Genomic DNA, 22,476 nt, shown 5'->3' on the forward strand with positions numbered 1-22,476 from the left:
TAAATTGCAGTATATATGCATATGTCAAAGCAATTCAAACTTCAACTGAATTGACACAGCTGATGAAACTTTACCATAAAAACATAATAGGAACACACCTTTGTAACTGCCAGTAGAACCCTGACACCATGCTGTCATCTACCTGCCATTTGAAACACACCCCATTACGTGTATGTTTTGGTAAATGCTCACACAACGATAATAACAAGAATATGTATGTCCAAGTTAAACGACAAATATGTTACTCTAAAGTAAAAGGTGTCTTCCTCAAGTGCTATTTTATTGTTTTCATAATGCAATGTTGAACAGACAACAAGGTAAGTTTTTTTGATACCACGTATTTCTGCATATTAAATGCCATGGAAGCAGTCATGTAAATACCGCCGCTGTTGTCTACAGCTGATCACATGCGGCAAGTCCGCCCCTCCCTGTCAGCTGGTGACACAGCTCCCTTCCCTTCCCTCCCTCCTGCCCGGCCATTACAGTTCCCCTTCCCCCGGCCCCCACCTCAGCCGCTGGTGCGGGCAGCATCTGCACCTTTCCCCTCGCCCCTCCTCACCAACCAACTTTTGCCCTGCAGGCCGCGTGCCTCAGCCACTTTCCACCTTCGTACATTCGTACGTTGCAGTTTAAACAGCAAACCTAAAGGGATAGTTATAGAAATAAATTCACGAGCTTAATATTGCCTTACAGATTTTACTAGTCTTATCTAAGGATGGGAATCTATTTGTGTTACCTATATGAGTTTTCAGTAAGGAACAAAACTGTGAGAGAGAGAACTTTTTCCTTGTAAGCACTGTCTAAACCATCAGGATTATAAACCGTTGGAATTTCAGATTGACCTCCGGCTATGTTGTATCACCACCGCAGTTAATAAACGGATCTATATGGCATCGAGAAAGCCGGCCCTTGTCGTAATATTTGTCCTGTAAATGACCGCTGTGTGGGAAACGCATTAGCCAAGGAGTTGGGTTTGGAATGCCATCGCAAAATAGTTTATTTAGAAGCATAAAACCTACCAGTTACCTAAATCTTAGAAGGACACGGCATCTAAATGAATAAATGAGTCATGATCATTATGCAAATTTTAATGATTGAGTTATCCGAGTTCCTTGAAAACGCCCTCTATGCATAACGGTAGTGAACAACATAAGCTAACTCTGGAAGGAAATTCTGTGACTGTACCGAGGAACTAAACTCCATGCATAGCAAGAGTACGGACCCAGTGTGAACGCCAGTACTACCGCCAAGCCAGTTGAAACCGGATGCAGCCGTACTGTCAGCTGTACTGTCAGCAACTTACAATCTCATGAGCGTGACGTGTGTCAAGCTGCACTGAATCTAACACAGATTTCTCAACCATTATATAACGAACCCTTTGAATAACTTTACACAGATTTTCAATACTAAGGAACATACTTTCCTCCCTACACACTTTACACATGACAACTGGACTCCAATTTTATTGAAAACAAAAGCCCGACGGGTAAGTCATATTGACGTCTTCCAGATGCAACTAGCTTCGTCGAGTTTACTATAATGAATACATGCAAGCAGGTAGGCGAGAGAATTAACAATCATACCCTTGAATGATTGATTGGGAGACTGATAATCACCAATTTTTGCAAATACAAATCAACACAGGAAACGGCATATCCCATGTTTAATAATTATTGGTCTGTTCATTGAAGGAGACATAAAACCACTTTTCATCAGAATCTTGTTATAGGAAGTATTAACGTGACATTACACTATTCCACAGCATTACACCTAACATTGCCATGACTTAACGACAGTTTTCTTGTAGGTACAAGTACCAAAGACTATCGGTTGGTATGAAAATATAAACGAGAGCATAAAAGAATACCAGGGGATACTTACATTCATTTTGCTACAAAATGTAACTGGAGGATAAGGAAGTTTTGTATAAAGAAAATAATATTTTGAACTTTTGCTTTTGTTGCGGTTTTGCCACCGCTTGTATCACTATGACGAGTTGCCAATTACTTATGACCATGTATTATTTTTAATATTGTTCATTTTGTCCATGTCTCATTTATGCTGTTATCAAATGTTTAAAGAGTTTTAGCTAGTCTGCCAGCACCAGTAATTTAGTATTTGTGTCAGCCGAGTGTTTCCAGTGTCATTGTGTTACTAGAACGATGAGGATAATTATTTTTGTGGGATTCCACGTATGCTATAATAAGTTCCCGAGTATAGACAATTATTTAAGTGTTTAGTAATAATGATGCCTTAGGTAATAAATTATTCTGGAAGGGTAATTTAAGAGGTAACCATGTTTTATTTCACTTGTATTTGAAAGTTTATCTGGAGGGACATACCACATGCCTACCCCCATGATAGGTAACGTAAACAGAGAGCAAGCTTTGGCCATATACCTAGTCCACTGGATGAACAAGAGAACCACACAGGCGAGGGCATGTACCTTATGTGACGCGGTTGGCACCCCCGCGGACCCTTAGCTGTCTGTGTTGTTTCTTCACTTTTCCGTTTCGCAACATAGTCCATCCTAACCACTTACGTCTGTCAACTTTCAACAGAACAACACATGAAGTCATTCACCACCCGCAGGGGCACGTACCTTACATGATGCGACTGGCAATCGTGCGGAAACCCTAGCCATCTGTGCCATTTCTTCACTTTTCAATTTTGCGGCATAGACCATCCTACCCATTTTCATCTGTCAACTTTCAACCAAACAACGCCTTTTGGAGTCTATTATCTGGGTGTATTCGAACACAAAACTATTCAGTTCATGTGGACTAACACAGTTAGACCTTAATCTTTCATGTCGAAGAAGAGTTCACGAGAAAAATGTTCTGTGCTCTCTGATGACAGCTGATCAGGCAACATCAGACACGAACCGTGTCTAGCCCGCAGCCTAACCACCAGTAAGCAGAAATCTCCGTTCAAAACTTGAGCCTTCTTTGACACCGTTTTTCTGTTGTACTTTCCGAAGGAATACCGACTACTGAAGTAGTAGCATTTAACTGTATGACGTGTCTCAGGACACAGCGATACACCCACAGATAGATGGGAGTTTTAAGCAACCAGCTGGGTCTTATGAGGCCAGCACTATGGATTTATAGAGACGGCGAGTTTAGTCACAAGATGTTGAGAGGATAAAGACGGTGAATTTGGTTGCACAGTAAACGTTTTTTATAAAATATATTTAATATATTTTTTTTAGGAAGAAGTACGTAGGAGCTATCTTGGAGTCGCAGCATTGTCATATACCCAGTTAAGTAGGTGATACCGTCGTGTCAACTATGTGCCGAGCATTATATTTTCATAAATTATGCTCAATGTAGTCTTTTCTAAGTCAAATCCTTATGCTTTCTGTTTCCACTATGGAAATCTCTAGGTTCTCGTCAAGTTTTGTTTCTCTCCCCTCGTTAGCAACAGTGTCGACATCAGACACAATCTACGCCCCACCTGCACCAAACTGGTGTCACTTTTCTTTGTCATTCTCACTTTATGGTCTTTAGCAAAAATATTGATGCATGAGAAACTTCCTCTCACAATGTGAATGTTATTGCACTTCGATGGTCAGCCCACAGAGGCATTTAACTTTATTTACTTATTGATATAGCATATGTATGACATTTGTGTACCTCATTTTTATATTTTCATGTTAATGTAACAGTTATGTTTGGGCTCAAATGGATTTCATAGGAACTTCGTTATGAACCAATTTACTAATGCATAATGTAATTTTAAACAGAACCCACAGTAACACCACATCTAGCATGATGTCACGCGTAATCCCACTTCTGTTTTGTTGGTCATTGTTGAATAAACCATATCGATCACGCACATCTATTTCCCTTTTATTCAGTAACATTATACCCCTTTTGTGACATTTATATTTGTCACTTCTCACTTTGAAGCACATAAATACACTCATCAGATGCAGCAGCCCAAGAACATTTGGAGAGAGTGTAAAATACAGAAAGCGCAGTGAACAGCATCAGTAAGTTTCATCTCTCTCGCGCTCTTAAACCCAACGCTTGCTTCCTGTGCAGCGCACGTCACATTAGACAGTCGTAGCCACCTCAGCTTCGCTTCTCAGCTGGCAGGTGCAGCTCTGACGCTGCACTGTCCTTTGAGGTTATCCGCCCTGCGCCGTTCTGACTTAGCGCGAGATTCGGTCTTGCAGCTAGCTGCCGCTCTGGCGTAGCTCCCAAATGCTGCCATGACTTAACATAGCCTTGAAGTAATCTGTATCGTGCCGCTCTGTCGTAGCTGCCGCACTCCCACCTGCCTTATTAATACTACCACGTACCACGAAGTTACACAATAGACTTACCTTGTTACAACCGTTCTTATTGTGATATTATACTGCCGCTAACAACCTTTCATGCCACTATGGCTGACTCACTCAATATTCGCGCTCATTTACTTATGTTTTTTATACCTGAAAGCTTATTCGTTATCACCTCTTAGTGTCCACTGATGACCTCTTAAAACCTGTAAAAGGACAAATTTCTTACGATCGCCTGTTGGCACACTTAATTAAATGGCAAACAGCCACCAAACTATATACAACCATTATACTCAGTGCCACAGTAAACCCGCTCACATTATTATTGTACTGATATGGACATAAAAACGAGAAAAAAAGAACCTATCAGGCATGTGCCCTCCCTTAGTTCTAAGAGTGCAACTGCAATATCAACTAATGTGGAAACACTAGTGTAGCGTAGTGAAGTGTTCCCTTTGCGATAACTCCCACTCTAAATGTGTTTGAAACGTGTGGTCTTCCCCTCATACCCCACTGCGCTGAGTTCCAGTGCACGGGCTTCACCACGGCCACGCCCCCTTCCCGCCGCCAGCTTGCGCGTTGCCCACTGAGGACAACACAACACGCTGCTTCGTGCCACTCGTCCCCGCAGTGACTCACCAGTGGTGATATGTATCTCTGCATCTCATTTCAAAAGGAAAACCAAAAACATTTTTTTCATAAATGTTACATTCAGACTATTATTTTTTGTATTTCTCACTTGTGACTTCAGTGGTGAACTCTGCATATCTCTGAATACACTTAAAGACAACTTGTTTAGTTCCGTTCCTTCACACTTAAAGACAATTGTTTCAGGTTCACGCTAAAATGATGCTCCGTAATGTTTATTTACTTTGCAATATTCATACTATATTCTTTGCGTTTTTGTTACACTTGTTCACACTTGTAATTTTGTTTTGATGTTTCTTAATACTTGTTCTTGTTTTGAAAACATATAATATTGTTGACGTGTGTAAGTCCCTTTGCGACCCCTAGGAGGTCTTTAGAGTCCCTAGACCCTCCCATAGGTTAAGACCCCTGCCATCTTCCGTGATGGCCATTCTTAATCAAGTGATGTTTATTTTGTTTTGCAAACTAAAATTGTTTACATTTAAATAATAATTACATTGAGCAAATTCACATACTTTCTCCGCTCCCATGGAAGGGGGAAGAATGTAAAGGATGAGCCAGACACTAGGGGATTTTACTTTATTGTATGATCTCTCAAACGGTAACTTCATTTTTCCATTATGGCCAAACCACGGCCGGCAATGTTAGCTGCCTGTAAATTCTTTCGTCCCATGGTCTAGTAACAGGAAGTCAGCACCGAGGAAGGGCACCTTGATCACGGCGCCTCCTTCATGTGCTTACGAGGGAACACCGCCCCAGACGTCACTTAGCACACAACACTGGAAAGTTCCATTGCCACCCCCACGGGTTTCTCGGTCCTGACCAATCAATCAGGGCGGAGGAAGCCGCGTGGTGCGTCGAATATACCCAGTCGCCCGTCGTCAGGCCCGCTCTCTTGTGCTCTTGTCTTCTTGCTCTCCTGGACGTGCGCCCTGTAGCAGTGTAGACCTTCCCGCTTCTCCTGGTGCCGCGGCACTGTGGACTGTTTTGACAGACACGAACTATCGTTAGCTTCACGAACTATGTTTCACCAAACTCTATGCTCTGTCTCACCCTCGCGTCCCTAGGCCTGGCTACGTGACCCCTTTTTTTACATGCTTTCGCCAATAAATGGCCTTTATCTAAATATTATCCTATTTATTCCATAACGCCCACTGCCTTCCCATACGCCCACCCTGTACAAGGGTGTGTAGAGTAGAAGGAATTAGTTGTGAGCAGTATACACATTATGGGCAGGAGAAATAAGCAGGATAAGTACATTCCAACTCCACTACCTATTTCTAACAATCAAAGAAATAGCAACCATGTTTTGTTCTGTGTTCAGAGCGATTACAGGTTTAAAATAAGCCGGTAGAGACAAAAATTGTTTATTTATTTTGTGTAAACTAAAATAATCAAACACGACATTATGAAATAATACATGTTCTAAAGGCTGTCAAAATCCAAAGCATATAATCTCTTTGCCTAACCTCTTTGGCCTCTTTGACTTAGAGAAATCTGAACCTAAGAGAAAGTGAATAAATTAAGTACATACATGGATGCACCATCACAAAAAATCATTGAATAATTATGAAATTATGATTTGCAATACACACATTTCTGTACTTTTACAGATGAAAAACTATAGGAGAATACACTGTGTGTGTGTCCTGTACATTTGTTGACGACTCATCACTTCTACTACACTGCAAACATTGGTAAGTGTGTCTCTACATCTGAAAGATCATGTCTATTCAAATTTTGTGCCAGCCGCATAAGAGTGGCACTAGAAGCACCACTATGAGGATGCAAATCACGTTTGCTTCAAATACATGCTGTTACAATCGAGAGGGTTTGTTACCTTTGAGACTGGATATGGTGAGTTGTTGTTGGTCGAGAATGCCTTTCATGAGACAAAGATACCATTATCAACACCTCAGTGAGTTTTAACGAGGTCATGTAATAGACTATGGGAAGCTGGACGTTCTCTCTGTCAGGGATGTAGGCACTATACACGACTGCTGGCAGCAGCAGTCACGAGAATGCACAGTTGCAAGAAGACCGGGCTCTGCATGGCCACGCAGCACTACCGAAAGGTAAGACCACAATGTTTGGCATATGGCTTCTGCACATCATACTGCGTCTGCAGCAGCAATCTGAGAAGAAGTTGATACCATAGTGACGCAACGAACTGTTACAATTTGCTTACTTCAAGAACAGCTATGAGCCATATGCTCTGTAATGTGCATCCCACTTACCACAAACCATTGCCATTTGTGACGCCAATGTTGTCACACAAGAGCTCACTGGATGGCATGGTGGGGAAGTTTGTTGTATTTTCTGATGAAAGCTGGTTCTGCCTCGGTGCCAGTGATGTCCGTGTGTTGATTAGGTGGAGGCCAGTTAAGGACCTGCAACCAACCTGTTTACATGGACCTACACCTAGAGTTATAGCCTGGGGTGCGATTTCCTATGACAGTAGGAGCATTCTCATGTTTATCCAATGTACCATGACTGCAAATTTGTATATCAATCTGGTGATTTGACCTGTTGTGCTGCCATTCATGAACAGCATTTCAGTGGGTGTTATCCAACAGCATAACACTTGCCCACATACCACTGTTGTAACCCAACATGCTCTACAGAGTCTCAACATTTTACCTCAGGGTCTGCTCCATCACCAGATCTGTCTATAATTGAGCATATATGGGACACCAGCAAATGACAACTCCAGCATCCTCCATAAGGCTTAAGGTATTCCATGCCACAATCATATTCCACACTGGTACAACACAATGCATGCTTGCAGTCAACATTCTGACATTTACATCAGTCATAATAAAATACAATAAATCTGAGCTTGCATAGAAAGATTTAAGTATTCATTTTCCTCGTGCACTTTTGGGAGTGGAATGGAAATAGTCTGAAGATGGGTTTAATGAATCATCTGCCAAGTTCTTATGTGTGAAATGTGGAGAAGTCATGTTGATGCAGATGCGGCTGACGAGTTTCAGAACATACAAGACTTACTCAAAAAATAAGAGCCCTTCAGTGTAACAAGAAAGAAACTTTTGTCAGTTTTACATTCCTTCAAATCTGTTTCACTTTTCCACATAATCACTATACATTCTAACAATATTATGAAAAGGAAAGTTGCTACTCACCATATAGCGGAGATGCTGAGTCGCACATAGGCACAACAGAAAGACTGTCACAGATAAAGCTTTCGGCCAGTAAAACCTTCGTCAAAAATAGACGACAAACAAACACACACAAACTGCAGACTCAGACAACTGAAGCCACACTACAGCCAGCAGCACCAGTGCATAATGGGAGTGGCAACTGGGTGGGGGTAAGGAGGAGGCTGGAGTGGGGAGGGGGAGGGACAGTAGGGTAGAGGGCGGGCAGTGAAGTGCTGCCAGGGAGCATGCAGGGACGAGGTGGAGAGAGTACAGGGCAGCTATGTGCAGTCGAGAGGTTAGATGGAGGACAGGGGAGAGATTGGGAGGGAGGGGTGAAGGGTTGTGGAAAAGGAGAGAAGTAAAAACACTGTTGGACTGGGAACAGGGAAGGGGCTGGATGGGTGAGGACAATGACTGATGCCAGGAGGGTTTCAGGAACGTAGGATTGCAGAGAAAGTTCCCACCTGTGCAATTAAGAAAATCTGATGTGGGTGGGGAGGATCCAAATGGCACAGGCTGTGAAGCAGTCACTGAAATGAAGGATGTCATGTTTGGCAGTGTACTCAGCAACAGGGTTGAAGTTTCTTGGCCATAGTTTGTCGGTTGCCATTCATGCAGACAGACAGTTTGTCGGTTGTCATGCCCACATAGGATGCAACACAGTGAATATCACATGACTGGTTTCACAGGTAGCCTTTCCTTTGATGGGTTGGGTGATGCTTGTGACCAGACTGGAGTAGGAGTTGGTGGTGGTGGGAGGATGTATGGGACAGGTCTTGCACTTATATCTATTACAGGGGTGTGAGCCACGAGGTAAGGGGCTGGGAGAAGGGGTTGTGTAGGGATGGACGAGTATATTGTGTAGGTTTGGTGGACAGCTGAATACCACTGTGGGAGGGGTGGGGAGGATAGTGGGCAGGACAGTTCTCATTTAGGACACAATGAGAGGTAGTCAAAACCCTTATGGAGAATGTAATTCAGTTGCTCCAGTCCTGGGTGGTACTGAGTTATGAGGGGAATGCTCCTCTGTAGCTGGACAATGGGACTTGAGGAGGTGGTGGGAGACTGGAAAGATAAGGCACAGGAGATTTGTTTTTGTATGAGGTTGGGAGGATAATTACGGTCTGTGAAGGCTTCAGTGAGACCCTCATTCTATTTTGAGGGACATTGCTTTCTTCTTTCATCCACAGTAAAATGACTACTGAGCCAAAACAACTGCTTCTCTTGCTCTCTCCAAAATCAATAGATGCCACTGCAATCGTGCAACTTCGTTCTGAGCTGCCTACATTTAAATACGAGCAAACGGCCCTTACTTTTTGAATGAAACTTGTACAGAACCATTTTAATTTAGACAACACATTTATGATAAATGAAAATAAATCAGGAGAATCGTGGACTGTGTGTGCTACCATTTAGTCATATAAAAGTACCGTCAAATGGGGTGATTTTGGACACTGGGTCGAATTCGGACAGTATGGCTTATTTGCTCTTTGCCACTGCATAGAAAAAAAGAGTTACTTATTTTAACATCTGCGCGCCAGTTATTTTAAGTGCAGGATTGCATTTATCGCTTCCCACAACTTTTATTTTGCATCAGTTGTTTCCCTAGGTGAATAATTGACGAACAGTCTCAGTGTTAAAAATCCATGCATTATTGTATAAAGTGGAAACTTTCTATTGATGCGCCGAGTGGGAAGTTATTGTAACCGTAATTGTCGACGCACTCAGTAGTTAAGAGCATTGAGACAATTTCTCTACAAGTTTGTCGAGTTTCTCGTGCAAGGTTATAAAATAACGATGGTTTTTATAAAACTGTGTACTATGTGGGGTGATTTCGGACAATGCCAAGAACGTATAAGAGCAGTACGGTGTAATTATGACCCAGAACTTTTACAAAAAGCTGTTCGTGAAGGAGACACTGACTAAGATTTCAGCACACTCCAAGGAAAACGCGAAGGGTGGATTTCGCACCACGGGCCTAATCCCTTTTGATCCAGATCATGTCTTACGAAAATCGCCTGATAATGAGGAGAGACAGCAAAACAATGCAGACACATGGTCTTCCACTTTTGAAGAAATGCTCAAAGAAATTCGTAATCATCCAAATAAGTTGGTAGCTCTCACCACTGCCGCAAACTAGACGTTCAACCTGGAAAATCAATCACTGGCTGAGATTTTCAAGGAAACGAAAACAGTGCTGAAACAAGTGACAGTGTCCATTATAATTATCCGGGCTGTTATGTCGTGGTCGGTTGATGAATTCTGTGTCAATTCCCAAAGTTTCCCCGTCTGCGGAGGACGTCTTCAAGGGGGTCTGTAGCTAAATTCCGTGTTTGCACACTCCCGCACCGACACGTGACGTCACTTGTTTTGAAAACGTCAGTGCAATTGGCCGTTGTCTGCTGCTGTCAATCGCCGTTGCCATCACCCAGTGGTGGATGGGTGGTACACATCTTCTACAACACCACCATCCACATATCATTTAATTTCACATCCTCCGCCTTTCGAATGAAATTATTAAGGTGTTTGGAGATTTCAATTGCTTCCCTGTAGAGCCTTTCGTAATATCCACTTGTGGGCGTTAGTACTTGCGTCTCCTCGAAACGAATATGGTGGTTATCTGGCTGGAAAGCATGGTCCGCAACAGCTGATTGTTCCGTTTCTCCTCTTCTACAATTGCCATTGTGCTCTTCCAAACGTTTTGAAACAGTTCTTTTAGTGGTACCCACATAAACATCTCCACAGATGTTTATGGGATCCTATACACTCCAGCTTTTTCCAATGGTTTGCGAGCGTCCTTGGCAGGCTTAAGGTACTCCTGTATCTTCCTGGTGGGCTTGTAAATTTTGGCAATATTCCGCTTCGTTAAGGTCCTCCCTATTCTTTCCATTACATTTTTAACAAACGGCAGGAAAACCTTAGATTTTGCAGTAGCCTGTACGTCACTATGGTTTCTGCATGGCTCTCTCAACGCACGTTTTATTTCGGCAGACGAAAATCCATTTTTCATTAGTGCATTGTGGAGATGTTCCATCTCAGCATTGAGCAACTCAGGTTCACAAATATTTATAGCTCTGTCCGCTAACGTCTCAATAACACCCCGCTGCTGTTGTGGGTGGTGGTTCGAATCCCGGTGCAAATAAGGGTCCGTGTGCATGGGTTTGTGGTATACTGAGTGGCCCAAACTACCATTTTCGTTTCTAAAAACAAGCACTTTGAGGAAATGTAGTTTGCCGTCTATCTCCTCCTCCATTGTAAACTGAATTCTCGAGTTTAAACTATTCAGATGTTCGTGAAACCAGCTTAGTTCCTCCCTGCCATGTCTCCACAGCACAAACGTGTCATCCACGTATTGGAACCATACATTTGGTTTTTTGCTGGCTGTACCTAAGGCCTGTTCTTCGAATTTCTCAATAAACCAGTTTTCAATTACAAGACTTCCCATAGCCACGCCATCCATTTGTTCATAAAACTGTTCATTCCACTTGAAGTATGTGGTCGTCAAACAACACTTAAACAGTTCTGAAATATCAGCAGGAAAAATTCGATCCAGCTGTTACAATACATCATTAAGTGGAACCATGGTAAACAGCGATACCACATCGAAACTGACCAATATGTCCTCCGGCTGGACCACTATGCCATTCAATCTGCTGATGAAATGTGTCGAATTCTTTATATAAGAGCCCAAACGGTCCACATGTCGTTTTAACAGCTTGGTCAAAAACTTGGCTAAGGAGTAGGTGGGCGAACCAATGGCACTAAGTATCAGTCTTAACGGCACATTTTCTTTGTGAATTTTGGGCAATCTATAACGCCTCGGTGGTAGCGCAACCGAATTGCAGAGACCTTTCTGTACACTCTCTTCAATGGAGGACTTCAATGGAGGAGTGCACGGGCACGGAATTTAGCGGCAGTCAGGAGCGAGCCAGTGGGTGCGTTGGACCTTCCATCGAGCTACAGACCCCTTGAAGATTTCCTCCGCAGACGGGGACGAAACATTGGGAATTGGCACAGAATTCATCAACCGACCACGGCATAACAGCTCGGATAATTATAATGGACATGACATTTCCGGCCATGAAAGTCTACATTTTAGTATCAGACGCCTCTATGGGGAGGAGATGTCAACAGAAGTGCGTCGCCTAGAAGGACTCCAGAAGAAGAGTGTCCAGCTTTTGTGTTCCCTCACATTCCTGTCTCCTTGCTGAGCCGTCAGTGTTATACCGAAGTTTCTGAAGATAAAGCGACTGTTCTATTCGGGAAAGGCGCAACGCATTCTCAAATGGACTGAGGAGGCCTTACTACGAGAGCGCAGTCAGCAGATCCAACGGGACTTGGCAAGCACAAACTGTAAGTTAATGTTTCTCCATATTACTATCAGTAATACTGTGCAGCGGTGACTGGGATAAAATTGATAGACTACTGCATGATACCATGGGGAAGCGTATGTTGACAATGTCTAGTAGACAGAAGAAGAAACCATGGGGAAGCGTATGTTGACAATGTCTAATAGACAGAGGAAGAAGTTTGATAATTTGCTACCTCATCAGACCATTATCAATTTATCCAAACATTCATTATCTGACAATGAAACGTCTGTGCTTGCCAAGGGCGGAAATTTTGCTGTTAGTCCGCGTTTTGTGCCCACGGAAGAAATTATAGCCAGTGAAGAAGCAGGAATTCACAGTGTGGATTCTGTAACAGCTGAAGAAATCCGTATAGAAACAGTGAGAATTTTAGCCAATGCAAAACTGCCGAAGAGTATTATAACTGTGGGTGAGAGAAGAGCTTTAAAACTCCTAAATGACGATGATAGTATTTTGATTCTCCCAGCTGACAAAGGAAGTGCAATGGTGCTTATGGATGTGGCCGACTATCAGAGTAAAATTACTGATCTACTGGATCCACAATCATATAGGAAGCTGAATAAGGACCCCACTAACAACGTTCTTAGAACTGTGTCGCGGTTAACAAAAAACTCCTCCATTGAAGAGAGTGTACAGAAAGGTCTCTGCAAATCGGTTGCGCTACCACCAAGGCTTTATGGATTGCCCAAAATTCATAACGAAAATGTGCCATTGAGACCGATACTAAGTGCCATCGGTTTGCGCACTTACTCGTTAACCAAGTTTTTGACTACGCTGTTAAAACCACATGTGGGCCATTTGGGCTCTTATATAAAGAATTCGACACATTTTATCAGCAGATTGAATGGCATAGTGGTCCAGCCGGAGGACATATTGGTCAGTTTCGATGTGGTATCGCTGTTTACCATGGTTCCACTTAATGATGTATTGTAACAGCTGGATCGAATTTTTCCTGCTGATATTTCAGAACTGTTTAAGTGTTGTTTGACAACCACATATTTCAAATGGAATGAACAGTTTTATGAACAAATGGATGGTGTGGCTATGGGAAGTCTCGTAATTGAAAACTTGTTTATTGAGAAATTCGAAGAACAGGCCTTAGGTACAGCCAGCAAAAAACCAAATGTATGGTTCCAATACGTGGATGACACGTTTGTGCTGTGGAGACATGGCAGGGAGGAACTAAGCTGGTTTCACGAACATCTGAATAGTATAAACTCGAGAATTCAGTTTACAATGGAGGAGGAGGTAGACGGCAAATTACATTTCCTCGAAGTGCTTGTTTTTAGAAACGAAAATGGTAGTTTGGGCCACTCAGTGTACCGCAAACCCACGCACACGGACCCTTATTTGCACCGGGATTTGAACCACCACCCACAACAGAAGCGGGGTGTTATCAAGACATTAGTGGACAGAGCTATAAATATTTGTGAACCTGAGTTGCTCGATGCTGAGATGGAACATCTCTACAATGCACTAATGAAGAATGGATATTTGTCTGCCGAAATAAAATGTGCGTTGAGACAGCCACGCAGAAACCATAGTGACGTTCAGGCTACTGCAAAATCTAAGGTTTTCCTGCAGTTTGTTAAAAGTGTAATGGAAAGAATAGGGAGGATCTTGACGAAGTGGAATATTACCTTAATTTACAAGCCCACCAGGAAGATACAGGAGTACCTTAAGCCTGCCAAGGACGCTCGCAAATCACTGCAAAAAGCTGGAGTGTATAGGATCCCATGCAGCTGTGGAGATGTTATTGTGGGTACCACTAAAAGAACTGTTTCAAAACGTTTGGAAGAGCACAAGGGCAATTGTAGAAGAGGAGAAATGGAACAATCAGCTGTTGCGGAGCATGATTTCCAGCCAGGTAACAACCATATTTGTTTCGAGGAGATGCAAGTACTAGCGCCCACAAGTGGATATTATGAAAGGCTCTACAGGGAGGCAATCGAAATCGCCAAACACCCTAATAATTTCAATCGAAAGGCGGAGGGCGTGAATTTAAACGGTATTTGGATGCCGGTGTTGAAGAAGATGTGTACCACCCGTCCACCACTGGGTAATGGCAACGGAAATCGACGGCAGCGGACAGGGGCCAATTGCACAGATGTTTTCAAAACACGTGACGTCACTTGTCGGTGCGGGAGTGTGCAGACACGGAATTTAGCGGCAGTCAGTAGCGAGCCAGTGGGTGTGTTGGACCTTCCATCGAGCTACAGACCCCCTTGAAGATGTCCTCCGCAGACGGGGACGAAACGTTGGGAATTGACACAGAATTCATCAACCGACCACGGCATAACAGCCCGATTAATTATAATGGACATGACATTTCCGGCTGTGTAAGTCTACATTTTAGTACAAGTGATAGTGCTTCTAGCAGTAGTGAAAGTGAAAAATCATACTTTTTCCAATGAAGTTTTACCGCTGAAAGAAGAAGCTTTTCCTGTTGCAGAGTACAAATATGAACATAGAAACAAGGAGCAAACAAGGCAGTATGTTGGAGTGGCCACAAATGTTAGTGCTACAGGAGTAAGTGTGAAATTCATGCACCCATACGAGAACAGTAAGAACATATTTGTGTTTCCTAATGTCGCCAATGAAGAGACAATACAAAAATTGGAAATTTCAAGAACACCTCCCGCACCAGTTGAGAAGAGAGGAATGTTCAATTTTTGAGAAGATGTGCTTTATACTCGAAGACAATCATTATTTAAAGTGTTTGCAAATTAATTTAGAATAATGAATGAGAAAAATTATTTTGGCCTTTTTAGTTAAATTGCTTTGTTTGTTTCTGTCTGTATCCAATATTTCAGTTAAGAACTGTAAAAAAAATTATTTCAATTCTTGCAAAATAAAAACTTATCTGTAATATATAAAATTCATTCTATCATTCCATATCACTTATTCGTAACAAAGGGCTACCTTAAAATGTGTAAAATGTCACCAGAATCAAATAAAAAGCATGTAGAATTTAAAAAAAGGCAGTATATGTCTGAATTCACCCTCTATATACTGCAACTTTGGACAGAGATTTAAAAAACACGTGTCCGAAATCACCCCAATCCATGGGGTGAATTCTGACACTTTATTTAACTGCCTCAGATAAATATACCTACACATACACTTTCTGGTTCTGGGATATTTTATTAGTTAAACATATACCCTACCACTTCCATAACAACCTATTTAATGTAACAGTATATATGAAAGTTACAATCAAAATAACGACAAAACCGTCCGAAATCACCACATTTGACGGTACCAAGGAAAAGGGAAAGACACACTTTGAGAAGAGTACTGATAAACGCCAGTATATACTATCATTTAAATTTGCATGGTTGCCCCGTCTCATTGTTTTAGTTGTTTTCATCTGTGAAATTCAGTTGTTAAATAACACTACCAAGCAAAACACAATTCAAACTTTTCACACATTACGTATATGTGTTATACACTATCAAAAATCCTGTGCCTTCTTTATGATCAGCAGATGAATGAAACTTGATTAGTGCTTGTGGTTGCCACAATGCAAATTCAGTTGTTAAATAACACTACCATGCAAAATATAATTCAAACTTCTCACACATTACGTACATGTGTTATATACGATCAAAAATCCTCTCCCTTCTTTATGAACAGCAGATGAATGAAACTTGATTACTGCTTGTGGTTGCCGCAATGTAACCATCACGGAATGTGTCAGTTTGCCACACAATTTTTGTTTTGCTCCTCCTCCTGCTCTTGGAATAGATAACCAATTGCTCACACAACATGGAGGATGTTTACAGTTAGCATCATCTTCGATGTCAAGATCTGTTACCCTGAGGAAAATAAGCAGACGCATAAGTGGATGTTCAACAGTGATTTATTTTTCAGCTGTGTCATATTTAAAACATCCAGATATGTGAGAGTGGGTGAAAATAAATTTTAGTTTTTTAAATTAGCTAAGTTTAATAAAGAAACAAAAAATATACACAAGGCTGTTCTACAGACATCTTTCAACCAGCAAACATTCTTAAACTAATAATGAAGAATGCTCTGTTGAAAACCAGACACTTTTACCACTGCTTTGTTACTGACTCTCTACCTTCCATATTACTCTCAAAATAAAACCATAATCAAATGGCAATAGTTCTGGAGTTTTTAGAACAGTATTCATGGGCTTTCCCAGGAATTTCTTAATGTATGTTGATGCAGCAGAGTGGATTTTTACGTCAGAATATAGGAGAGAATTTCAGGTTTCCTGGCAATACAAACCCCCACCAGAATGAGATTTTCACTCTGCAGCGGAGTGTGCACTGATATGAAACTTCCTGGCAGATTAAAACTGTGTGCCGGACCGAGACTCGAACTCGAGACCTTTGCCTTTCGCGGGCAAGTGCTCTGCCAACTGAGCTACCCAAGCACGACTCATGCTCCGTTTTCACAGCTTTACTTCTGCCAGTACCTCGTCTCCTACCTTCCAAACTTTACAGAAGCTCTCCTGTGAACCTTGCAGAACTAGCACTCCTGAAAGAAAGGATATTGCGGAGACATGGCTTAGCCACAGCCCGGATGTTTCCAGAATGAGATTTTCACTCTGCAGTGGAGTGTGCGTTGATATGAAACTCCCTGGCAGATTAAAACTGTGTGCCGGACCGAGACTCGAACTCGGGACCTTTGCCTTTCGCGGGCAAGTGCTCTGTCAACTGAGCTACCCAAGCACGACTCACGCCCCGTCTCGCAGGAGAGTTTCTGTAAAGTTTGGAAGGTAGGAGAAGAGGTACTGGCAGAAGTAAAGCTGTGAGGACGGGGCGTGAGACATGCTTGGGTAGCTCAGTTGGCAGAGCACTTGCCCGCGAAAGGCAAAGGTCCCGAGTTCGAGTCTCGGTCCGGCACACAGTTTTAATCTGCCAGGAAGTTTCACAAACCCCCACTGTTAAAAAAAAAAAATTCTTTCCAGCAAATTTTGCTATCACCTTACCATTTGTCAGTTCCGAGTGCATTAAGGAACAAAATTTCTACATTTAACAGCTGGACTGAGTTCCTGTCAACTACTCTTCAAAGTGTACTTCCAAATTATGCCCCCAGTGTCTCATACATGAGCAAACAGAGAATATAAACTGCATTACATATTCATATCTACCTGTCTTGAGATTTTTGGAGGACAAATGACAGTCACTTGACACATTCAAGAAGAAAACATTCAACACTGACCGCTGCAGATTTGGCTTGGAAAAATCTCTAGAGAGGGTTTAGAATGGGGAAAAAAGGGATTTTACATGTAACTATTGTTTAATTGATTTTTTTGGAATCTCATACATTCAGCTGAAGTCTTGTTCAGCAATGTAACAGATTGGCATAAGAGTAGTGCTTTTATCTATTCTTATAACAGTTTGAATTTTCAATAAGTGGCATATGGGAAAAAGAGCTTGAATTTTTCTAATAAAAATATTTATGGATGAATACTGAAAATAAATTCCATTCCTCAGACGAACACAGTGCAAAATTAAAGTAAAAATCCATGAGTCAACCTAGTATGGCCAGTACAAAGACTGCAGAGGATGGTAGACTGCTGCTGGAGGAGAAAGAGGGAAGAATGCTTCACTGTGGGAGTCTCCTTGATGGCACAAAGTTTTTTAGACACCGGAGTAGCCTCCCAAGAGCCGAGCCATGGTTGAGCAAAAATTGATTTGATGTAAAGCAACAAATTCACCCCTGGAGGGGTCATGGACAATGGTGGTGGTGGTGGTGGTGGTGGTGGTGGTGGTGGTGGTAGGGGGTTGTAGGTGACCGCCCCCTACCCTCCATTCCCCTTCCCCGCCACATGATTATCAAGTTTACTACCTGGGATACCTGCATGGCCAGGAACCCAAAGGAAATCAACCGAACAAGCAGTATCACTGAGATCAGCAAGAAGATCGTGGATGGCAAAGACCAAGGGGTGGCTGGAAAAACTCCGAGCAATAGCCTGAAGACCACTCTTTGAGTCTGTACATAATAAAACTTGGGTGCGTGACAGCTGTTCTATGAAGCAGAGGTTCTGATAGGTGGCCATCAATTCCACAGCAAACACTCCACACGTGGTAGGCAGGAGATGGTGTTCAGTGCCAACAGCAGACGTGAAAGCATATCCCACATGATCAGCGGATTTAGAGCCATCGTGTAAAAAACAATGGCATCATGAAACTCCCATAAGAGCATCCGGAACAAACAATGTAATACCACTGGAGTGATGGAATCTTTCTGACCCCAGAACAGATCCATCTTTTTTTTTTTTTGTTTTGGTTTTTGGGCGCAAAACTGCTATGGTCATTAGCGCCCGGTCCGTGACTTAGGAAACAGTAAAAAACCGAAAATGGAAACCAGCAGCAATGGGAACGAAAGTAATAAAATTGGAGAAACTAAAAGCAGAAGGAAGGCTTAAAAATCCACTACAGAAAGGGGTTGGTTGTCCCCAAAAAAAGCTTCAAATGACGGACGTCATTTCACTGGCACTAATAAACTCGAGAACGCGATCGGCTGAGCGCGTGTCATCTGCTAAAATCGACGATATATCAGGCGATAGCTGTAGACGGGAGCGTAACGGGTTAAAATAGGGGCACTCAATTAAAAGGTGTCTTACCGTCCACAGCTGAAAGTAGTGGGGACAGAGTGGGGGAGGATCGCTGCTTAAAAGATGTCGATGGCTAAAAAGACAGTGCCCTATCCGGAGTCTAGTCAAAATTACCTTCTCCCGACGACGCGTTCGGGAGGAAGAGGTCCAAGCACAAGGAAGAGCTTTCACGTCCCGCAATTTATTATGGGGAAGTGTCGACAAATGTGCGTGCCATAAATGAAGAACACGACGACATAAAATGCTCCGTAGATCGGCGAAGGGAATCGATTGAATAGCTGGCCGAAGAAGATGGACTGCAGCCTTGGCTGCAATATCGGCCGCCTCATTTCCACAAATACCAACATGTCCTGGGAGCCAGAGGAACGCCACCGAGACGCTCCCCAGGTGGAGCAAGCGCAGACAGTCCTGAATTCTGTGGTCCAGAAGGTGGACAGGGTAAAGAGCTTGGAGACTGAGGAGAGAGCTGAGAGAATCTGAACAGATAACGTACTGTATCCGCTGATGGCGGCAGATGTAGTGGACAGCCTGGAGAACAGCGTAAAGCTTCGCAGTATAAACCGAACACTGGTCGGGAAGCCGAAAGTGATTTGGGGTGTCGCCAACAATATAGGCACTCCCTACACCTAACGATGTTTTCGAGCCGTCGGTGTAAATAAATGTGGCTTCTGTCATTTGTGCACATAGAGCAGCAAATGCCTGACGATAAACAAGTGAAGGGGTACCTTCCTTGGGAAATCGACAAAGGTCACGGAGCAGGCAGATCCGGGGACGGAGCCAAGGCGGTGCTGTACCCCAAGTTGTCAAGAAGGTTTTAGGAAAGCGGAAGGAAAGAGAATGGAGCAGTTGATGGAAGCGGACTCCCGGTGGTAGTTGGGAGGAGGGGCGGCCTGCGTATCCTACATCAAAGGAGGCGTCGAAAAAAATGTCATGGGCTGGATTAGCAGGCATGGAAGACAGATGGCGAGCATAATGACTCAGAAGGATTGCTCGCCGATTGGACTGCGGAGGTTCAGCAGTCTCAGCATAAAGGCTTTCCACAGGGCTGGTGTAAAAAGCTCCAGACACTAAACGTAATCTGTTGTGTCTAGACAAGACAGCCTAGACACAATGAGAGGAAGCCGAAAGGCACGCCCTACGCTAAAGCAGGATGGCGGGAGGTCTGAAACAGGATACGTAATGAATGCTATAAAGAAAAGTACGTAGCTTCTGGAATACTTAACTTTAATCCATCCTTTTGGTACATCTGGAGATTGTGGCGATACAAGTGAGACTCTTTAGATACATGCAATGTTACTAATGGCGCCTTGCTAGGTCGTAGCCATTGACTTAGCTGAAGGCTATTCTAACTATCGGCTCGGCAAAGGAGCGAGGCTTCGTCAGTATAGTCGCTAGCTACGTCGTCCGTACAACTGGGGCGAGTGCTAGTCCGTATCTCGAGACCTGCCTTGTGGCGGCGCTCGGTCTGCGATCACACAGTGGCGACACGCGGGTCCGACATGTACTAATGGACCGCGGCCGATTTAAAACTACCACCTAGCAAGTGTGGTGTCTGGCGGTGACACCACATAATCCACGGTGGTGGATAGAGTCGAGACGCCGAAGAATAGACGACCGAGCAGAGGAGTAGACTATGCTTCCATAGTCCAATTTCAAGCGCACTAAGGTGCGATAGAGGTTGAGAAGGACCACTCGGTCTGCTCCCCAGGAGGTATCATTCAGGACACGGAGGGTGTTGAGGGATCGCAGACAGCGAGCCGAAAGATAGGAAACATGGGAGGACCAGCACAGTTTTCTGTCAAACATAAGACCCAGGAATTTTGCGACGTCTGAAAACGGAAGGTTGACAGGACCTAGATGTAAGGAGGGCAGAAGAAACGCCTTACGTCACCAAAAATTAACACAAACAGTCTTACTGGGAGAAAAACGGAAGCCGGTTTCGATGCTCCAAGAGTGGAGGCGATCGAGACATCCTTGAAGACGTCGTTCAAGAAGGCTGGTCCGTTGAGAGCTGTAGTAGATCGCAAAATCGTCCACAAAGAGGGAGCCCGAGACATCAGGAACGAGACAATCCATAATTGGATTTATGGCAAACAGTACAACACTCAGCACGGAGCCCTGGGGTACCCCGTTTTCTTGGGAGAAAGTACGGGAGAGAGTAGTGTTCACCCGCACCCTAAACGTGCGCTCTGCCATAAATTCGCGAAGAAAAATGGGCAGCCGACCTCGAAAGCCCCAAGAGAACAGTGTGCGGAGGATGCCTGTCCTCCAACAGGTATCGTATGCTCTCTCCAGATCAAAAAATATTGCTACTGTTTGGCGTTTCCGGAGAAAATTGTTCATGATATAAGTGGAGAGAGCAACAAGATGGTCAACTGCAGAACGATGCTTTCGGAATCTGCATTGGGCAGGTGTTAAAAGACTGCGGGATTCCAGCCACCAAGCTAAACGGTAATTCACCATACGCTCCAAAACCTTACAGACACTACTCGTGAGAGAAATGGGGCGATAGCTAGAGGGGAGATGTTTGTCCTTTCCAGGTTTCGGAACAGGAATGACGATAGCTTCCCGCCATCGTCTGGGAAAAGTACTGTCGGTCCAAATTCGATTATAAAGGCGAAGGAGGTAATGCAGACTATGGGTTGATAAATGCAGCAACATTTGGACGTGGATACCATCTGGTCCTGGGGCGGAGGAGCGAGAAGAAGAGAGTGCATGTTGTAGTTCCCGCATGGAGAAAACAGTATTGTAGCTTTCGCGATTTTGAGAGGAGAAAGCAAGAGGTCGCACTTCCGCTGCACGTTTCTTCGGGAGAAACGCTGGCGGGTAATTTGAAGAGCTCGAAATCTCAGCAAAGTGCTGACCCAACGAGTTAGAAATTGCGATGGGGTCCACTAATGTGTCATGCGCGACAGTGAGCCCAGAGACCGGGGAGAAACTAGGCGCACCTGCGAACCGTCGAAGCCGACTCCAAACTTCCGAGGAGGGAGTGAAGGTGTTAAATGAGCTAATAAAGATTTTCCAGCTTGCCTTCTTGCTATCGCGGATGACACGACGGCATCGCGCACGGAACTGCTTATAGTGGATACAGTTGGCCAAAGTAGGATGGTGGCGGAAAACGCGGAGAGCACGTCGCCGCTCACGTATTGCGTCACGGCATGCCTCGTTCCACCAAGGAACTGGGGGGCGCCGGGGCAATTCGGAGGTGCGTGGTATTGAACGTTCCGCAGCTGTAAGAATAACGTCGGTAATGTGTTTGACATCATCAACGCTGGGAAAGTGACGGTAATCGAATGTCGCTAGAGACGAAAAAAGTGTCCAATCGGCTTCGCCAAACTTCCAGCGTCGCGGGCGCATATATGGCAGTTGAGGCTGCAGTCTAAGGACACATGAAAAGTGGTCACTCGAGTGTGTATCATC

At 43.6% G+C, this 22,476-nt stretch overlaps 1 protein-coding gene across 3 annotated transcripts in view; it reads right to left on the reverse strand.

Moving 5' to 3' along the window:
- LOC126484609 (low-density lipoprotein receptor-related protein 3-like) overlaps positions 1 to 22,476 on the reverse strand; it is a 112,215-nt gene that overhangs the window by 38,639 nt on the left and 51,100 nt on the right. For all 3 annotated transcript variants that reach the window (XM_050108187.1, XM_050108186.1, XM_050108184.1), the window contains exon 5: positions 16,056 to 16,282. In XM_050108187.1, coding sequence (XP_049964144.1) covers positions 16,056 to 16,282 — 227 coding nt within the window. The remainder of the gene's footprint in view (positions 1 to 16,055; positions 16,283 to 22,476) is intronic.

The sequence above is a fragment of the Schistocerca serialis genome, chromosome 6, assembly GCF_023864345.2.
Source record: "Schistocerca serialis cubense isolate TAMUIC-IGC-003099 chromosome 6, iqSchSeri2.2, whole genome shotgun sequence".
NCBI classification, from domain to species: domain Eukaryota; kingdom Metazoa; phylum Arthropoda; class Insecta; order Orthoptera; family Acrididae; genus Schistocerca; species Schistocerca serialis.